Source organism: Chaetura pelagica, unplaced genomic scaffold, assembly GCF_000747805.2.
Source record: "Chaetura pelagica isolate M959 unplaced genomic scaffold, ChaPel_1.0 scaffold135, whole genome shotgun sequence".
Lineage (NCBI taxonomy): Eukaryota > Metazoa > Chordata > Aves > Apodiformes > Apodidae > Chaetura > Chaetura pelagica.
Window position 1 is genome coordinate 1,483,110 of NW_009953649.1, and position 19,733 is coordinate 1,502,842.

Sequence of the window (19,733 nt, forward strand, 5' to 3'; positions counted from 1 at the left end):
TCCAAAAGGCACCATCAACGTGCACCACCAGTGTACACCAGCAAAGTGCTGGCCATCATTCAGCAAACAAGAAACCCATATGATAAAGTGTACATTGTGAAATATTCCCCCAAGTCCCCCCAAATTGTGTAAAGTCTTCAACAAACCTAGAGTTTAGATAAACTTCTGACAACCTCTATTATGCACATAGTAGAGACAAGCATCCTCTAAGCTGGAATGAGAAAACAAAGACTGTGAACCAACCTGAATTTGGACATCACTCTCAAAACAATCCTTTAACTTCTTCTGTGATGGGGTTGAGGTCAATGTCATAAAAGCAAGGCCTCGTGGGCAGTCCTGGCATGATGCTCATCTGCAGGAACAATAAAATGAAGTTGTACTCCTGCACCTGAATGCAGATAATGACTCCATCCATGTAAATCTTAAGATTAAGAGAAAGGCTGGTTGTTCTTCATAGACTCAACCACAGATGTGCTCTTCAACACTTTTGTTGGTTTGCTTCTGTTAAAAATGTGAAGCCTGGTACTTTTTCAGTTCATTTTTAAGTGCATGCTTCTAAAATACAGGAAAGGGTAAGTAAAAGCTATAAAATACAGGTTAGCACAGCAACCTAAGAATAAACTCATTCATAAAATCAAGACACTTTGGGGACTTAATTGTTCTCCACAATATTTATCCAGAACATTTATCCATTCATATCTACAGGGAAAAACCACACAGCAAAAAGCAAGGACATAATGAATGTGTTGAACTCACACCTCTCCCACAGAAAACCAGAATACAGGAGAAGAATTAATTGCAACATTTTCATGTCTGATTACTTAATGTAATGAACAAAGTCAGATAGGTCAACTAAACATACATGGATTACTGGTGAATCCTAATTTAGTAGTTAGAATTAACAGGTTGAGATATGACGCTAATGCTACCAAATTATCTCAAACTATACATAATTAAAATCCTGATCTAGCATAAGACACCAGCATCTGCATATTTTTAAACATGTAAATAGTTTAACAGACTGAAGTTACAGAATATCCAGCACAATATCTTAAGACACTTTAGATCAGAGGTACCCCAGCTTCTCACTGTTCCTTCAGGACTCTCCCCATCTCCCTCATGAAGGAAATGTCTGGAGAGCAGGCTCAACAGAGTAATGCTGCTTTTCATTCTGCTTCATCTTCTGTTTCGGCACTTGAGCCAGGAGGGGCTTCCTGGGCCCAGTGCCAGCACTGGCTCAGGGTATAGGCTGTGACTGTGGGGCAGGTTTAAAGCAGGACCAGTTTCAATCAATCTACATCATTTTGGATTCATACCCCAAATCTTCCTAAGATGACAGTTAGAAGCCCTGAATATCTCACCGTATTTTCACTAAGTCAAGGCATTCTAAAAGTAGCATTTGGGCTTAAGAACATCCTAAGCCCTTTCAATATCTTAACTTCAGAGGTGGAGGATGGCCCTGCTATATTAGTACCCAAAGTGATGAAAGATGATATTACAATCTCTGAAACATACCTGGAGTTGAACTTAGCTCAGCAGTTTGTTGGCTAAAAGCCTTTAAGCATTAAAACTTCTGTAAGAGATGCTAGATTTTGAGGGATTTTTGAGGAAAATTTTAGCTGGGGCAAGTCAGCAGAGTTTGTTAAAGCTGGTGGTTAATCTGACCCCATGAGGTAGCCTTCAAACATGGCTTTGCATAGACAAAAAAACCCCAACAACAAACAACATCAAAAAACCACTGGCTTGAGTAGCAGAAATAGTCCAAGCACAATAACCTATGGAAAGGGGCTCAATTTAGGGTATGTGAGCTGAAACCTGTTGCTAAAAGGGGGCAGTTTCATCCTGTAAGCCCCTTGGATGATTTCACCTTGAAGGTAGCTCTGGCACTCATCTTACTACAACCAACATCATTCAACATGGTGAACTGATGAAAATACATGGTTTGGAGCCAGAGTTGTTTGGCAGATGAATAAAACCTGCTTACTGCATATCCAGATCAGAGCACACCATGGTGAGCCATCACCTTCCCAGCAGGGAACACAGGGCCAGGCAGCTTCCTCCCTCTGGCCTCCCTAATTCCCCAAGGAATAAAACACAGCTCAGCTACTCTGGCCAAAGGCAAGCTTTGACAGGCTAATTTGCCTCAAAAGAGGAAAAATGCATGACCACCATCCTAGGTCCTCCAGAGAGCCAGATTTATAGCCCCCGGGCAGAGGAGGCTGTATTTCTTTATGAATCAACCTGTTCTGCTGCATGTTCAGTGACTGAGTGTCTTATGCTTCAGCTTCACTCCAAACACTTGTGTAATGTTTCCATCGTGGGAATACAAGCAAACTGTGAGATCTCTCCACCACAGTGCCATTTATTGTGGAGAGCTCTGCTGCCATTTCACAGGTTAATGCCCCATGGGGAAGAAGGAAAGGAGCCTGGGGAGCTCAGTACCAGTGCATCCATCATCTCACTTGAGACCTGAAAAACAACAATGCAATGAACTCTTCTAGAGGACTCAGTACATTTCCTGTGTTTTTAAATATAGTCTTTCCTGATCTTTTGTTATTGCACACACTACGATTAAAAGACAGAACTCTCTCATTTTGCATTGACCAAATCCTGTCACTGATTGCATGACATCATGTCTTGGCATCTTAGCTAAGTACTAAAACACCTTGTTACTATTCTTTATCTGTTGGCCACACTAGTTGGGACTACTACATCATTAGGTTCACTGAATTATTTTCTGTCTCAGATTCATCCCAGTTTCTGAGCTAACGCTTAACAAGAAATTGCCCTAATGAATTACACCTCAGTGGGAGGGGAATGAACAAATTGCCAAAGACAACTTTGTGGTTACTCTGTGTATGGTCATTCTACATCCAAAAGTACACTCCCAAATTTCAGGGTTGTGTTTTGATTTTTTTTTTTAAAGTGTATCTACAAACTTGGCCAGTTTTCATTTTGCCTGTATAATAAAAACAAGAATCAGTCCTGGGGGAGTTTAGTGTTGTTCTGTGTGTGTTTTTTTGTTTGGTTTGGTTTTTTTGTTTTGTTGTTGTGCCTTTCCCTTTCCCTTTCTCTTTCCTGTTCCTTCACTGTCTTCAGTTTACATGAGAAAAAAATAAGATTTCACTCATTTTTGTTGCAAAACCCCAGGTGTGATGGGATTGTTGGGGCTTCAATTCCTACGAGAGCTCATGACACCATCTCAAATGAGTCTCTGAAACAGTTCTCTGATGAACACATAAGTTTTACCATAATGACAAAAACTTGCATTTTGCCTGCAGGAGAAAGGCAGTATTGACAAATATCCTGTATCTCCTTGTCTGAGAGCATGAAGTGACCTTGGAGATACAGCAGAGTTCAGTGACAAGGACTGGGACATGTCTGAGCCATCCCACAGGGAAATGTAAGCTTGGTTTTGTCTCTGGGCTCCAGGGAACACGCACTGTAGGAGATCCTGGCTGGGGGACACAGGGAGTGAAAAAACAAAAGGCTTTTTGCTTTTACAGCTATATAATGCATTTCCTTTCCTTAAAGCACTGGATATGCATTTTGGGTTTGTTTGTAGGTTGGTTTTTGTGCTTTTTAAAAAAATTTTTGGTGGGTTGTTTGGTTTTGTTTGTTTGTTTTTTTGTTTTTCATAGACCCAGTTCTGCACTGGTGTAACTCCGCTGTATTGACTAATGGAAATCTATTACATCTATAAAATGTGAATATCAAATCAATTTATTGCCAGTTCAGGAAATACAGCTATTCTCATATTAAAAATTAAAGTCAACAAAAGGGAATGAGAATCTGAATTGAAATTACTGCTGCGTAAAATGAAGTACACAGCAAAAAAAACTCCACAGAGCAAACACTTTGGGACAAAGACCTATGTGAATTACGAGCGAAAATAAAACACATCCTGTCATTTTCCCCATGGTCCAGACTTCCAAACAGGCAAAGCCACGTAGATTTACGAGAGGTAACATGCAGCAGAATCTACTCCTTTTTCATTACTTCAAGGTCAATAGGAGGAGATGGCTGGCTGGCTGAGGAGATTACTACTGATTATTCTCCAGCCCTCCATTTCTTTTCTGCAGCCAAAAAGGCAGGAGAGAAAAGGCCCAGTCAGCTGCAAGGCTGAATCAAGGCTTCAGTTGACTGGCTTTCCACATGGCTGCAGGCTCAGGGTGATTCTCTTCCCTCTCACTGTTTTCCATCATGCTGAAGGAAGGCATTAAGGAATGAGTGCACAGGCTGGCCTTAAACCCAGCAGGCAGCACCCAGGAGCATCCCTCTCCCTGTCCTATGTAACTGGAGCCTAGATTTTTGTGCATGGAGAGGGGGCTGCTCACCTGCCCCCCAGCTGCAGCACATACCATACCTGCACAGCAGCTGGCTGACTGCCTCTATCTCTCCAAGGCTTTCTCAGGTAACTACTTACTAAAATGACCTCATTTCTAAAACTTCAAAAAAAAAGGAAGAACGAACAATGAAAGAGAAAATATGGCTAAAACATAAAACACTTTGGAAAAAAACCCATAGAAATTTGCAGTCATACAGCAGCTTGCCAGAAATCTCATACAATATACACCTGCTATATATTCTTCACTCTAATATAACAAACTTTGAGTTATAGATTGATAACTATGCAACATCACACAGTGTGGCTGTAAGAAAAGAGCAGGGTAAGAAGCAGTGAATGACAACACATTCTCCAGTTAAGACCACAAACTGTATTTAGGTATCCAAAATACTCAGTACTTGATTTGATCAAAACTGTTACTATCACACTTTCCCAGGGAGAAGGAATATGTAAGGCATAACCTGTGCTGGTTTTATGAAGAATTCATCCAGCTGCTACCCAAAACATATAATAAACAAATAATTAGTAGGAACTAGTTCTGTAAGAACTCACTGGAATCAAACATTTTCTTTGCAAACTGGGCAGCTGTCTACACGTTAAAGAGATCAAATCAACTGCAGAAAGACAATGTGAAAAATACAATGCCTATGTATTACTATGGCACTCTTATGGCAAAAGCAACAAGTCTTACAGTCAGCTATCCTAAGGAACATTTATGCTCCAGGAAATGCAAGGCTGGTGGAAGATAAAATAGAAAGCCTGAAGGCTACTGTCTGCTGGGCACTTATGATCTTCCAGAGGTTTACTTACATGACTAAACAAAAAAACCCCACCCAAACATAAGGAGATTCCTTACAAAAGGATTATGCCAGTTATTTTTAAGGAAGCTATATGCAAGTGCTATTCCACACCCTCTCCAATAACACATCCACTGTGAGTGGAAGAGTGGATAAGTTGAGCTTCACTGGAGTTTGATTTAAATTATGTGTTGACTTGTAATTTTAGTTGGCCATAAGGTCTGAGTTGCACAGTCCAGCACTAAGACTCTGCTAGCCAGGTTTGTTGTAGTCCCAGGAGGAACAATTCTGTTTACCTTCCTTTTTTACCATACAAATGCCTACCAGTGGTTGACATATCCTGCCTTTTACTTCAATTAGGTATCCATCCACCCATCCATCTGTCCATCCAGGTTTCTGTGTGTATCTCGCTCTCTCTTTCTCTCTCTCTCTCTCTCACACATATGTATGAAAAATCCTTACAGAACCTGAGATCACCTTAACTGGGTTAGCACAACGGCATGATTTGCAAAACAGATGTGCATGGGGACTGTGTCCAACTCATGTTTAGTGTCTTTCACCTGTAAGGCAAGATGTGTCTGTTTTACAGGCATAGCATAGTTTCTAAATAGAGAAAGAAAACCAAAGGAATCCATACATACATGAAGTAGTGCAAACAGACAAATCAGAAGATGAAAAAAAAACCAACAACAAAACAAAAACAAACAGCTTGAGGAAATGTCCCTATTCTGTGGCTTACGGAGTTAATGCTGTATTTTGTAAGAACTGCAATTAATGAACATTCTCTGATTGTATCCTTTTGTTAATTGAACAAGTTAAGACAACCCACAACCATTTCAAACTTGAAATACTGCAGAAAACAGATGTTGTTTCGCAAGAGAATCTAGCAAACGTGACTGTGGATAACTGCTCAATAAAATGTGATGGGGTGAATTGCACATCCCATACTCCCTCAGCAAGAAACAATACAAGAGGAAACTCAGGAATAGTGCTAGAAACCTGCATGCATTATGTTCAACATGCCAGAATGAGCTGGAATCCTGAGGCTCGGCATGAAGGAGCTACGCTTCGGGGTTTCAATAACGTTTCCTAGTGTGAGTTAGAGCTCTGAAAAACAATTAACTACCAGAAATTTGCTCCCCTGCTGTTCATCTTTCAGTTCCAGTACATGTGAAGCTGTCAGGAAGAGCTTTCCTCCCTTCTGAATACCTCCAGGTCTCCAATCTTGCCTGCCTTGGGGCACTCTTTATCTTCTGTGTCCTTCTGACAACCGTGGTGCTGGCCATGCACTGGAAGTCGGCACCAGGGGAATTGCAATCAATGGGGTGGAAGAGACAGCAAAACAGTCACCTCATTGAACTGCATGACTGGAGGAGTGAGTGCTGATCTTATTACTAGATGCCTTGCTGTCCCTGCACTCTCCATTTTAAACCTACGCTTGGAAATTATTCATGAGACTGTCCACGCAATGAGGTAGCAGGTAGGACTCCAGCCCTCTGAAACATGCAACCATGCAATAATTAAGAAAAGTGTTTTGTTTTAATTAAAGACAATAGAACGAAACAACCAAAAGCAAAATATGCACAATTTAGCCTACACACATCCACACACAAACACTCACCTATACACACGTGAGAGAGGGGAACACCACTATATGAAAGACTGAACTGGTGCTCAGGTGACCTTTTACCACCTCTTTTAAGACCTCAGACCTCAGACTCTGACATTAGGAAACGCAGATGCGCAGTGGAGACAAGCTGGGGCTTCCTTGGAAAAGCATCAACCTTTAAAAAACAAACTACTAAGTTCAACCTTGGAAATGGCAGTAATTTCTAAAAAGCTACTTTAATAGCTACATAATACCTAAGAAAATATCACCTCATTATTTTTCATTGCCTGGAAATAACAAGGATTGTTAAGAGCAGCTAAGCAACAAAATTTAGTCAATGTTTAAATAGCAGTTTGCTTATAAGTTTAAATGAAAATTTGCCAAAACTGATGATAGTCAGAGGAAGTAGGGAGAGTGAAGATCATGTTTCCTTCTCAGGAAATCTTAAAAAAAAATAAAACACTTGCAATGTATAAGAACAATCTCAGTAAGAAACTCAACATATTAGCAGCTTTCAAAATGATCAAAATAATGTTTGCAAAGATGCTACCCTGACACGTGATGGGGTATTCCTTTCAATACAGCTCTGTTTCACTGGCACGCTGACTGATACTGGGTGCAGAAGTCTACCTGGCATCAATTATTCCGTTATGATTTTCTTTTACTTTAATGTTTCCATTTTCTTGGCAATTGTTTGATTTTGTGAAAGGATTTACAATAACAAAATGCAAGGACATTACTCTTCTGCTACCAGCATCTGGATGAAGTTATAAAAGTACTGAATATTGATTATTTGCTGCCAGGTGCTCAAATAAGGCAAAAGTAGCTTGTGCCCCGTTACACTCTCTGAGGGATTACCAGGACCCTATGGTTTACTCATCTTGAGAGGAAATTGTCTGAATCCAAAAGTGATCCCCTGAGCACACTAAGGAAAAAAAACAACCCCAAACCCACACAACAGTCCACATCTGTCCAGTACAACTTTTGAAGAGACCTGTGGGTGCATATCCCAAAGGAAGCTGAGGAGAAGAGGAATCCATCAGTGCCTGGTTGGCTAAGTTCTTGGTGAAAAAGTCACTTTAATACCACTGGAACTCAAATGTTGCTGTTAGTCATGTGCTAAAACTCTGAAGATCCAGAACCAGCATTTTGCCAGTAATTAAATAAAATATTTAGGCATAGATGTAATTTGTAAAGGAATGAGTAATTTCCCTGATTAAGTAAAACATTTGTGACTCATATGACTGCAGTTCCTCTCAGCAGCATTGTCTTAACTCATGTCATCTTAGAATTTGTAATACCATCCTTGAAGCAGAAGAAAAATGATCCTCTTAGTAACAGCATAATGGGATCAATCTTTTAAATTTTACTTTAATAATACATCTCTCTCTTAGGTAGCATGTTAGATGGTGTTCAGTGTACTATTTTTTTATACCACCATACCACCATTTCATACCATCCACAACATAGCATGATGTTTCACTGGGTATTCAGAGCTATTTTCTCCCTTATATAAGTTAACTGATAATCAAACTAGTACAAAAATGAAAGATATAAAACCTAAACAAACCATAAAAAACCCAACAACATACTACCCCCTGAAAAAACAAAGCAAAACAAAAAACCACAACCACGGAGGAGATAAAGGGGAGGAGAAAAAGCAGGGCTATAAATTCTAGGTGCCTTGTTCCAAAACACCTCCCCCCATCCCAGCCCACTCAAATCCATTTCCATGAGTAATTGCTCCCTTGGCTGAGGCCTATATCCTGATTTTGCTTTCCCCTTGGGCTTTTCACTGAATCCCTGGCAAGAGATTCTTGCTCACTGCCTCTTGTACAAAATCACCTCCTCAGCCAGAAAAATATCCTTTCCTCCAGCTCACTCCTGATGTCAAAGGCTCCCAGAGCTGTTCCCATTCTTGACGAGCGTCCAATATATCACAGTACTGGAAATGCACATCTGAGGGAATAAATCCAGAGGATAAAGGCATTCCTCTCGTGTGCTGTTTCAACAACAGGAATATCTGAGATATCTGATGTTTGTGGGTACATAATCCTCCTGTTTTGTCCAGAGCTCAGGTCTCCTGGTGAGCAGGAGGTGTCCAAACTGCGCCAGCAGCTCAAGCTCTCCTGAAAGCAGAGCAGGTTTGTGGTTATTTGCAGAGGAAAGGTCTCAGGTGGACCCATCCCAACTGCCTTGCATTTGCTCAGGGAGGAGGCACCCTTCATTTCCTCTGAAACCTGTTCATTTTTTACCAATTGTTTCTCCAAAAGGGCCGTTTCTCAAACACTGGGAGCAAGTCCCACTTTGTGCTCTTGATTTTCACTATTCCATTTTGTTTAAAAGCTTCATGACTTCCATACAAGACTTTCCTTAACACAGGAAAGCTGAGAGCCTCAATTACAGCCCAGAAACTGGAGGTGGTGGCAGCAGCAGGCTATGTAAAGGAAATCTGTGTACTCAGCATACAAGGAACCTTATCTTTCCACATAAGCCGTGCTAGAAAGAACATCAGGAGCATCATCCAGCCATTTCAATGACAAATTACAACATGGAGAAATCCCAAAAGATTGTATAACTACGGTGAATAAAAAACCAATTTCAACTGCTGCCATACTAGCCCTCTTGGTTACAATTAACTAAGTCCACTGACATCTAAGTATGTGAAGTTCCCTTAGAAACACCATATCAGGCAAATATGATGTGTATATATATGGGAAGAACTGATTCTAGAGAAAGTGAAGGGATTATAGCAGAGGACCACTTAAAATTATTTATTATTAATATTTAAATCAAAAAACTGGCGTGGTGTCCTTACATGATTTAAACTAAGTGCCAGTGGTGACCTTTATAATTCCAAAGGTTGTGAGAATTTTGGAAAACACCTGAAACAACAGGAGTTGAAAAAAGTGGAAGAGACGACTACACTTTGCTAATCCCATCTGAGTCAACACAATCTGGTTTTCAGTACTGAGAAACAATAAAAACTAGGATATACATTGCACAAGTGCAGTTCAACTTTCTGGTCTGTAGCTATCATGTGAGATGTCAGAAAGAAGAGCCTGGGAACTGACTTCAGTGGGCATCAACAACATAAATTACTGCCACTATGACATCACCACGTATCAACCTAGACCTATCAGCATCTCTGATTTTGTTATGTTAAGTTTCTATACCTGCTTTGTCAAGTCACTTGTTGCTTGCATAAACAAATTCAATTATTTGCTCTTTGTAGCCTTTAACACACATTATTTTGTGACAAACTGAAGCAAATAGCAAATAGACTATTACAAATAAGCATCTTACATTATAATTCTGGATGTGACTGCTTCCTTACCTACACAATTTCATCCCATTTCTCTCTGGGAAAATTACTGATTCAATATGCTAGGTCAATGCTATTTTAGCTGCACTGAAGTATAAAACAACTTTTCCTTTCTATGTGTTCCTAACCTAGAAGATCCAGATTGGATCCTGTTTGGCTGGACACATGAGGATGTCAAATTGTTAAACTATCTGTGTAAATCTGATATTCTCAGTCACAAGTCCATCATAGACCTCTAACAGTACATATTATTCAATACAGTGTGTCCTCTAAAATCAGAACAGAATGTGCTGCACTTCCCCTTTGACAAGGAAGCAAATAAAAAATGAAGGATATTACTTAGCAGTTTCCACCCTATAGTCTATCAGCCCACTATTTTAAGAGGTCTCCAAAAGGCTGCTGAGAAAAGTGAGCCTTGAAAAACCTACGCTGCAGTTCACTTTTCTTCTGGAAAATGGAGGTGCATAGAAGTGCTTTGAAAAAGGCCAAACCACAATAACTTGTGATGCACTAGTGCCTTCAGAAAAGCCACCTTCTTTGCAAATTTCCTGACCTGTGCTAATAGCTGTAAGGAGAAAGGAAAAAATTCTACCCATGAATGTGTAACTTAACTCTTATTGCAATACTGATTTTCAGAGTTCCTCTAAGGAGATAATAAACCACTAATCTCTGGTCACTGACATAGAATCATAAGTTAAGCTGTCAGATTTGTTTTCCAAAGCAAGCCAGAAAAAATTGTTAACTTACAGAGGGCACAATCTTTATCCTACAAATGTGCATCCTTACATAACAGAATAAAGATATAAATTTTTATAAATAAAATTATTTTCAAAGTACTGAAAAATATGAAGTACATTAAGTACATCTGGGAAATACATGAAAAAAGATCTCTGTTTTAAAAGGTGAGTGAGGCAGGAGGTAGATAAGGTTAAATGATTTGCCAAAAGGAGCTGAGGTGCTGCTAAGAGAATGGAACTTGAAATTGGTAACACTGATCTTAGCCTCATATAACTGAAACTCAAAACTAATTATGCTAAACAGTTACATTGCACAAAACACATTTCTACTACGTAATGAAGTGTTTGCACCACTATTTTTAATGAAATGCAACTTCCTCCATTTCTCACACTTTGCTCTGAAGTACTCAATATGAATTTAGAGTCCGTCACTTTTCTAACCACAATGTCTGCAATATAACAAAGGACAATAAAACACTTGTATAAACAAACAAAAAAAATATTGTCAAACCATCCAATTAAAAGCCACCATATTTGTAACCAATTTTTTTTCAGTCTGAGAAACAAACAGGCCCTGAAAAAGCCCATATTTTGTGGGTGAAGTATTTTTCCTAAATGAAGCAAATTTTGTGCTGCCATTCAGTGAGACCTAGATAGGCTGGAGAGTTTGGCGGGGAGAAACTTGATGAAATTCAACAAGGGCAAGTGTAGAGTCTTGCATCTGGGGAAGAACAACCTCACGTACCAGTACAGGTTGGGGGCTGACCTGCTGGAGAGCAGTGTAGGAGAAAGGGACAAAAAAGGTGGAAGGTAATAATGAATTTTTGCATCCCAACACAAAACCAGTTAACACAATTCTTTTTTGGTGTTTTTACAAACCTAGTACAGGAATAATCTATGAGAATGCCTTCTCAAGCATTAAAAAATGTGTAAAAAATGCCATAGAAAGTTTATTTGTGCACATACAGGGCAAATAATAAAAAGACTAAATTAAAATGTTAAAAAAAAATATGGAAAAACAGAATATAATGTCTTCAGTGCCAAAGTGAACACGCTTGCAAAGCCATAAGCTTTATTTACTCATAGGTATAGCCCCCACCCCACCTTCCCCAGGCTCTTCCTGATCAAAACAAGGCCAGCCTGTAATGAACTTTCATTTTTGGGAAACAAACCATTTATGATTCCACTGCTCAGCCAAAGGCATAACAATCACAACCTGCAACGCATCCGCTAAGGTTCAGCCTCCTCTTTCCCTCCCGGTGACCCCATGAAGGAAGGCCCTCCATGATGGCACACTGGCCTTGACAAAGAGCTGCAATGGCCTGGTCTGCAATGTGCAATGTGTCTTGTTACCCACCTGCCCCAGGACCTTCCTTGAAGAGAGGTTGCTGGTGAGCAAGAGCACGCTCCCACGGATGCAGCCATAGATCATTCTGCTGTCTCATTAGCAGCATCCCCTAGACCCCCCAGCAGCCAGGATTCCTGTCATTATTCTCACTTGAAAACTACTTGTTGTTTATCTGAAGGAAAACTCTGCTTGATCTTTGCTTCTGTGTTAGGTTTCTCCTTTGTCAGACTGCTTAAATACTGCCAGTGAAGCTATTTTAAATTGATTTTTTGCGAAAGCTATTAAGACAACTATTTTCTTCTTTTTCCCAGAGAAAAATGAAGAGACACAACAGCTTCACAAACTCTGAGGGAGATTATTTGTGCTGTCACAAACACACCTTGATCCCATTCTGGACAGATTACCTGAAAAGCACTTGTTTCCATGTCTATACACTGCATCACATCTTTACTACAGGTGCCAAATACAATGGTGTTGATGCTTCACTACAAACTGGATCAGAGCTCTATAGCCAGCTCAGTTCATTCAGGGTTTCAGGCACAAAACGAAATCTGACAAATGCAGTGCCAGCAGCATGATGCTGTTTCTCTCTGGTGCATACAAAAAAGGCTTTACTCCCCATGTGCCACTTCATGGTCTCTATGTCTTGTGCTCCTGCTGCTGTGCTGCAGCTGTGTGCTAGTGTGCAGGACAGAGCAGGGCACATGCCTGGCCACAACCCAGAAATACAGCAATAGGAAAATGTCATCAAAGGCTGAGGAAGGTGGGAAGTAGCTGTAGCTGTGTTGCTGCACGTGTTTGTGAAACATCATCTTTTATCTTAATTTGATTTAATCAAGGTACAAAAGCTCCTAGGGTCTTGCTTTCTGCATGATCAGAGTGGCAGGGCGCTGTACACGCCTGGCAGGCTGGTGCAGTGTGATCAACCACATCAGAAGTTACAGGTAGAAGGCAGGGAGTGTGCTGGATGACATCACAGCAAATGTGCACGTCCCAGGGTTCTGTCTCTGACAGCAGCTGGTGCCAGACACTTTTATGGAGGAAAGCTAAAACTATGGAGGTTGACAAAGCAGCACTGGGAATTGAATAATGAAGATTGGCCAAACTCTTGAACGCCACGCTTAGCACTTTTTCCAAATTACTTACTTATATTAATTACAACCCTGCATAATGTTGATGGCCATAATCTTTTATAAATCTTGTTAAAGACTTGGCCCCAATGGCTTTCCTGTGTTAATGACTTCCACATTTTAATCACACATGAGAAAGTATTTCCTTCTTTTATAAAGGTATTAATATAGATGCCTGGCAACAACCCTTCACAGAAAAAGAAAAACTGATTTCCATGTAGTATGAAGCTTCAGATAACTTCTAAATGCTGCGTAGCTGCACAGGGACATAATAGAGGTATAAATACAAGTCTATGAAATTCTCAAGACTTCAGATGTTACAGATAAAAAAATTATATGAACACAGAAACTTAAAAACTCTTCAGTTTTCTCAGTATTTCAAGTATTAGAAAAACATTATAATGTCATTCTGTATTAAAGAAACTGAGAATGATCCAATAAGCTTTAATTAAATGGAGAAGAACACAACAGCCAAATGCTAAAGAACATGAACCTATTACCAAAATGATTCAGGGATAACAGCAGTGCTCAGGAAACAGCAATTACCTTTGAGCACACATTTTAAATCAGCAAGGAAAAAAACCAAAGCACATCATATTGTGGGCAAGCTGATGTTTAAAACCAACTTCAGTACTCTGTTTTCAGAGGGAAATGCCTGAACACTAATGTGTAGCCGTATTATAGTCTCTGTAAAATTATTCTGCTTTTTAAGATTTCTGTCTAATTACTTACCCACTAACTCAAATTTTAGTTGACAGATACTTTAAATGAATGTTCATATTTGTGGTATCCAGGCTATAATGCAGAAGTGACTTGGATTACATACACCTAACAAATGCAAAATTTTCTCTTGTGGATAGTGTGTCTCCTCCAGTTATAACTTCTGAGTTTTAACAAGCCAGCTGAAGTGGCTGCAAGGTCACATGATTAAGGATCTACACTTTTTTTGTGGATCTGCTGGGATTACTGGGGAGGGTGATAAGAAGCCTGGCAGAACACTGAAAAAACCAGCACAGATGAGGAAGTAATTTCTGGGAGCAGATGTTCATTCTAATTGCATTTACAAATGGATGCCATAAAAAGGGAAGCTGGAATTTAACAGGTACTGAACTCTGATCCATTTCACCATCATGAAGTCTACTACATCAAAACAAACAAACAACCCCTCCAAAAAAAAAACCAAAACAAAACAAAAAAACAGCAAAAAAGACTCAGTGGAGAGAAGGGAAAATTATGACATACCCAGGGCTCAACTCCAAATAACCTAGGAGATGCTCTGCAACATCCTTATTATTCATTTCCTCTCATTAGATTTTGACCCTTGCTAGCTCATTCTGATACTTAGAGCCTATGGTCTCATTGCTAGTGAAGACCCCTTAAAAAGCCACAGGAAGCAAAAGGCAGCCTTTCACACTGCTCTCAGAGAGGACTGTGGCAGGCAGAGAATAGCAGCCCAGGTTTCTCCCCAAGGCAGCACAGATTCACAGCTTCCAGAACACAGGCACCCGCACCCCAACTGCTGTGAAGAGGGGCACAGCTGCAACCCTGCCTGGCTGGCAATGCTCCAGTTCACCTAGGGGCTGCATGAGATTTAGGACTCTGATTAACCAGCAAGAAGAGTGGGGCTTGAAGAAAGAGATGTGACAGACCTGTCATCTTCTTCCTTCAGCTCTTGATGCCTAAATATCTCAATCACTTCTGAAACAGTTTCTGGACAACTTTTTTCTGGAGTGAGATAAGGGAAAGCAAATATAATAGAGGCTTACCTACAAAACACTCAATACAGTAAACTATAACCTCAATGGAGGTTATTCAGAAGCAAATCAGACATCCTTGCACTCAGGACACCACCGTCCCTCAGAGAGGCAGGGGCTGATCTCGCTTCAGCAATATGATTTTCATTTGCAGGCACATGTCTGTCAGAACCTGAAATCTTGTATTATATTAACTTTGGGATTGATATTAAACATGTGTCTGGAAAGAATCAAGGGGCAGTCAGTTGTCCTGAATCTGGGAAAATGTAAGGGGAAAGAAAAAAGTTAGAAAATGTAGCTTGAAAGTATATAAAATGCTTTCCACTTGAAAGGTATAGATAGGCTTGGCTAACATTTCAGAGCAGATTCAGTTTACCCAGAAAAAAAGCACTTTTATCATGGAATAAGAATGCTCATGGCCAGATGTACTAGAACAGCCATTCTGCTTACATGCTAGTGGTACCTCGTTCCAGTGTGACACGTGCATGTGTGTGCTGGGGGTCTGTGTATATATATTCACCAATGCTCCCATCCTGGTTTCTCTCTTTTTGATGAAGGAGTAAAGTGAATCTCCCAATTGTGCCCATTTTGTGAAGAATTCAGTAAAGGCATTTAAATGATTTTGAATGATTGCTGACACTTCCTTTAGAAAAAGGTGAAAGAACCCTTTCCTACTACAGACTTCTGCAGCAGCACATTTACTAGGAAGATAAGCAAGTGTGGTCATTGACTGTCACAGTTTGCTCAGCTACCAGGGTTTCTTGTGCTGGTGGCCTTCCTACACTCAAGGTAGGATATCCTGCTGGTAAAATGCACTGATACAATACCAGTAAAGCACACCTTTTAGTGAATGTGGACTGTCTTCAAGAGCTCACATCCCTTGGCTCATTAGCTCATTCATTCAAACTGGCAACTCAGGAACAGAAATAAAGCTCCAGCTCAGTGGAAACACAGTTATGGAACTTGATGATCCTGATGCAAGAAGGGCATTTTGCTTTACTGACCGACCTCAGCTATTAGGAAGCCTAATTTGCTTGTGCAGACTCGTGGTCTGCACTTCTTTTTTTGCCTTGTCATGTAGGAAAGACAAACAAGTCCTTCAAAACAAGATACCTAGGCTTTAATCACAGCTTTTCCTACTCCTGAGTGACTTCAGTTCAGTCGGTATAATTCAGAGTTGCTTGCACAGTGCTTACTCTTCCTTTCAGCCTCAGTGCTGGAAGGCAAATCTTCACCACCTCTCAGGGATGCCAGCTTATGGGCTGCAATGCCACCTTGGCTCTTTCTCCTGAAATGATGGCCAGAGAACAGGCACTAGGATAATTTTTATTTCCATTTTGACTGAGTGTCTGGGAGAGGGAAGACTAGCCACTGCACATGGAGGCTCTCATGCAGTTTGATGTCTCTGAGACTTTTTTCTTTTGTACTGGCTTTGTCCACTTCAATAAGCTTCAGTCTCTAAGTATCTTCCTCCCTCTTGCATATAATCCTTTACAGATAACATGTCCTGTTCACCAGCAGGGGAATATCTGAAATAATACATCTGTTTGTATAGCTGTGCCAGACATTCCTCCTATGCCCTTCCTGTGCTTTGTTTGTAATTTTATCTATCTTTCAAAAATTCAATTAAGGGATAGTTAATGAAAATTAATTAAATTAGTCCTCTGACAACATAGAGCAGCACCACACAGATGACATATTACAAGTTCCTGATGGAGCAAAACTAAAGAAGTAGCAAAGTACTGGTCTCTACTACATCCCTTAAAACACTGGTGAAGGATCCTTCAAGTTGCTTGAATCAACTGCAATGATTTAACCTGCCTGTAGAGCAAGGATGTGTCAAAGACAGCATTTCAGGGAAGCTGGACCAACCCTCTGGCACTCATCGTCTTAAGAGATGATGCTGCTTTTGTTTTACAGAACAAAATGGAAAACAAGAAAATCATACTTCCACACTGCCCTTCACATGGCCATACAAACAAGAGGAAATCAATAAGGAATATAAATGTGCTGAACCAGTTACAGTTGCTCATGCTTTTCTGATAAGGACCGTTTAGCATGATCCTCTGAACAGTCAGCCAAGCATGTTTCTGCTTAGCTAAAGAAGAGGAGTGTGCCCAGTACAGCAGCTGTTCACACCTAACCCCAAGGGATGTAAAGGTCTGGAAGCAACACTGTGCTTTGAGCCACCTCTTAAAATGCATCAAGAAGAGGAGCTCCGAATACTGGAGATGAGGAGTGAAAGGGGGAATGAAAACCTCCTTAGTGGATATTTCAAGAAAATAAGAGTCAAACAATGCATTAAAACACAGTCTATTACGGTTATGTTGTAAGTGACCAATTAACCTTCTTTCAAGTATCACAGGGTCTAAGGACTCATTAAATCATTTAGTAATATGATACTTCATGCTAGTTCATCAGGTACTATTAGTAGCACACTGTGTTTTACCCCAGTAACTATTCCCACTTCACTATAAATCAATATTGAGTACCAGCATTTTCACTGTTTGGGTTAAAAACAGGAGTAAATGAAGTTGTAACTTAATGTTACTAAAAAAGAGTAAAAGTTACTGAGTGTACCAACTAAAAGATTTATACAACAATTATAACCAAAAGCAATTGTTACTAAAACATACACATATTTTACAGCTGCTTTTGGGTATGAGCATCTAAGTTAATCTGAGCTCTAGTTGCACAGTTGCAGCTTGTTGGTTCACTGTGGGTAACCAGCAATACATTTATATGATCAGACCCACTGAGACACTACTGAGATCATTTGGATCACGATGTAGGAAAACAGCTAACACAAATTTTATAGCTTTCAATAATCCTGTGTGTTTCACAGACCAGTCATATGAAACTAATAACTAATGACGAGAGTGTTCATTAAGGAAGATCTAGTAATTCAGGAAACAATCATAGGGGGAAAAACCTCCACCCGCCTGAGACAGGAAATAAATGACATTCATAGCATGATGTGAAAGCAGAAGTAGCCATTCAGTTAGCAGAGTGTGTGAGCTGCCTTCTCAGCAACACAGCTCAAATTCCCCAAACCTGAGGGAAGACCTGTCCCATGCTGCATGTGGGTCCAGGACTGCTGTCCTCTCTGCAGCCTAATTATGGTCCCTGTTGACACGCCACAGCAGCTTTGGAAACAAAAGCTATATATGTGTTCAGATGAATGTGACATTGAGCCAAAGGGTATCTATTCCCTGCTATCAGCTAGCTTACCAATTCTGAAACTATAGGTTGTCCTTTCCATGCCCACTGTGCCATGTGATGTACCATCACAGATCTCCATGCTGCACTGCACAGTATGTGATGAGCTTCTCCCACTCGTGCTCCATAGCCTAGAAAAGTGCTATCTTCAATGCTTCCCAAAACACCAAAAAGTTCATTGATGAAAAGAATTAAGCAAGCATAACAACAGAGCTTTGGAGAAGTTTATGCTTTAGCAGGAAAATTCTGGCCACCTCCTTTCAAAACATTCATGTGTCTCAGACAGAGTTATTGTGATGCTAATTTGACATAATTTTTCTTCAATTTTGCATTTCAAAATCAAGTTAGATCAAAGTGGTAGCTATAATTCTATTTTCCACATAATACGTTGCAGCTTTGCCCCATGGGCTGGGAAGACAAGTAAGAAACAAACCAGAAAACGATGTTTTGTTTCCAGATTGGGACGTCACTAGTAAACAAATTTCTGAAACCACCATCTTAAAAACAGATTTTCAAAACCCCCAAAAGCTTTTGGTCAGTAACTAGACAACAGATGCTAATCCAAAATTTAAGTTGGCTTCTGAAGCAACCAAAATATGTCCATTCCTATGAAGATCTCCAGGAACACATACCTTCCCCTTTTCCATCCATAAAAGCACATAAACCTGCCCACTTTCTAATACCGTCACCCCCTTCCCAGAGCAGTGTGATATCCTCCATCCTTTAAAGACTTAACACAGAATCCAGCTGCAACTACACTGAGATTTGTCTACAAACACCATGTGCAGCATATCAATTCCTGGAACTTCCATTTTGACATACAAAGCAGTGTGTTGTTATTGCTGAATAAATAAAAGATTACAGAATAGCAAAACCAACCCACTTCCTTACAAAATATTGCAAGCTTCAAATCAATGCTGCAAAATATTTTGTTAAGGAGAATGATGGTAAGAGTCATAAGGAAAGAAAATGGACTGGCATTGTGATAATAAGACTATTTCCTTTGTCAAACTGTCCACAACTTTAAGTCACGGTAAGAAAAAATAATAAAATTGAAGTTCATTAATGAGATTTTCAAAGCTTTGTGACATTCAGATACCCTGCTGACCTAAAAAATAACAGGGCTTTTTAAGTACCTAATTCTTATCTAGCTTTCTAAAACCTCACTCTAAGCAGCTCATACTAAAACCAGTTCATCTATATGCAATCAAACTTAAGCAATTCCTACTTTAACTTCACTGGACATTGATGTTCCATGGAAAATATCTGAGCTGTGAAGGAATATTCCTAACTCTCAATGTCAGTGATATCCTCTAACAAGATGCCAAAAGATTTGCTTCTTGATTGTGCTAAACAATTCCTTCGATTGGCAGCTATCTCCTTCACTGCCATTTCAGCTCATCCCAAGAGAAAAACACATACTTTTTCTGAATAGATTGTCCCATGGCAGTCACTCCAGGTTCAGC

The 19,733-nt window shown here is 40.0% G+C and overlaps 1 protein-coding gene across 1 annotated transcript in view; it reads right to left on the minus strand.

Moving 5' to 3' along the window:
- Window positions 1–262: 262 nt before the first annotated feature.
- Window positions 263–19,733, minus strand: part of MTHFD1L (methylenetetrahydrofolate dehydrogenase (NADP+ dependent) 1-like) — a 143,867-nt gene continuing 124,396 nt past the window's right edge. Inside the window, exon 27 of the mRNA XM_010000004.1 lies at window positions 263–352. Within this exon, the coding sequence (XP_009998306.1) occupies window positions 263–352 (90 nt within the window). The remainder of the gene's footprint in view (window positions 353–19,733) is intronic.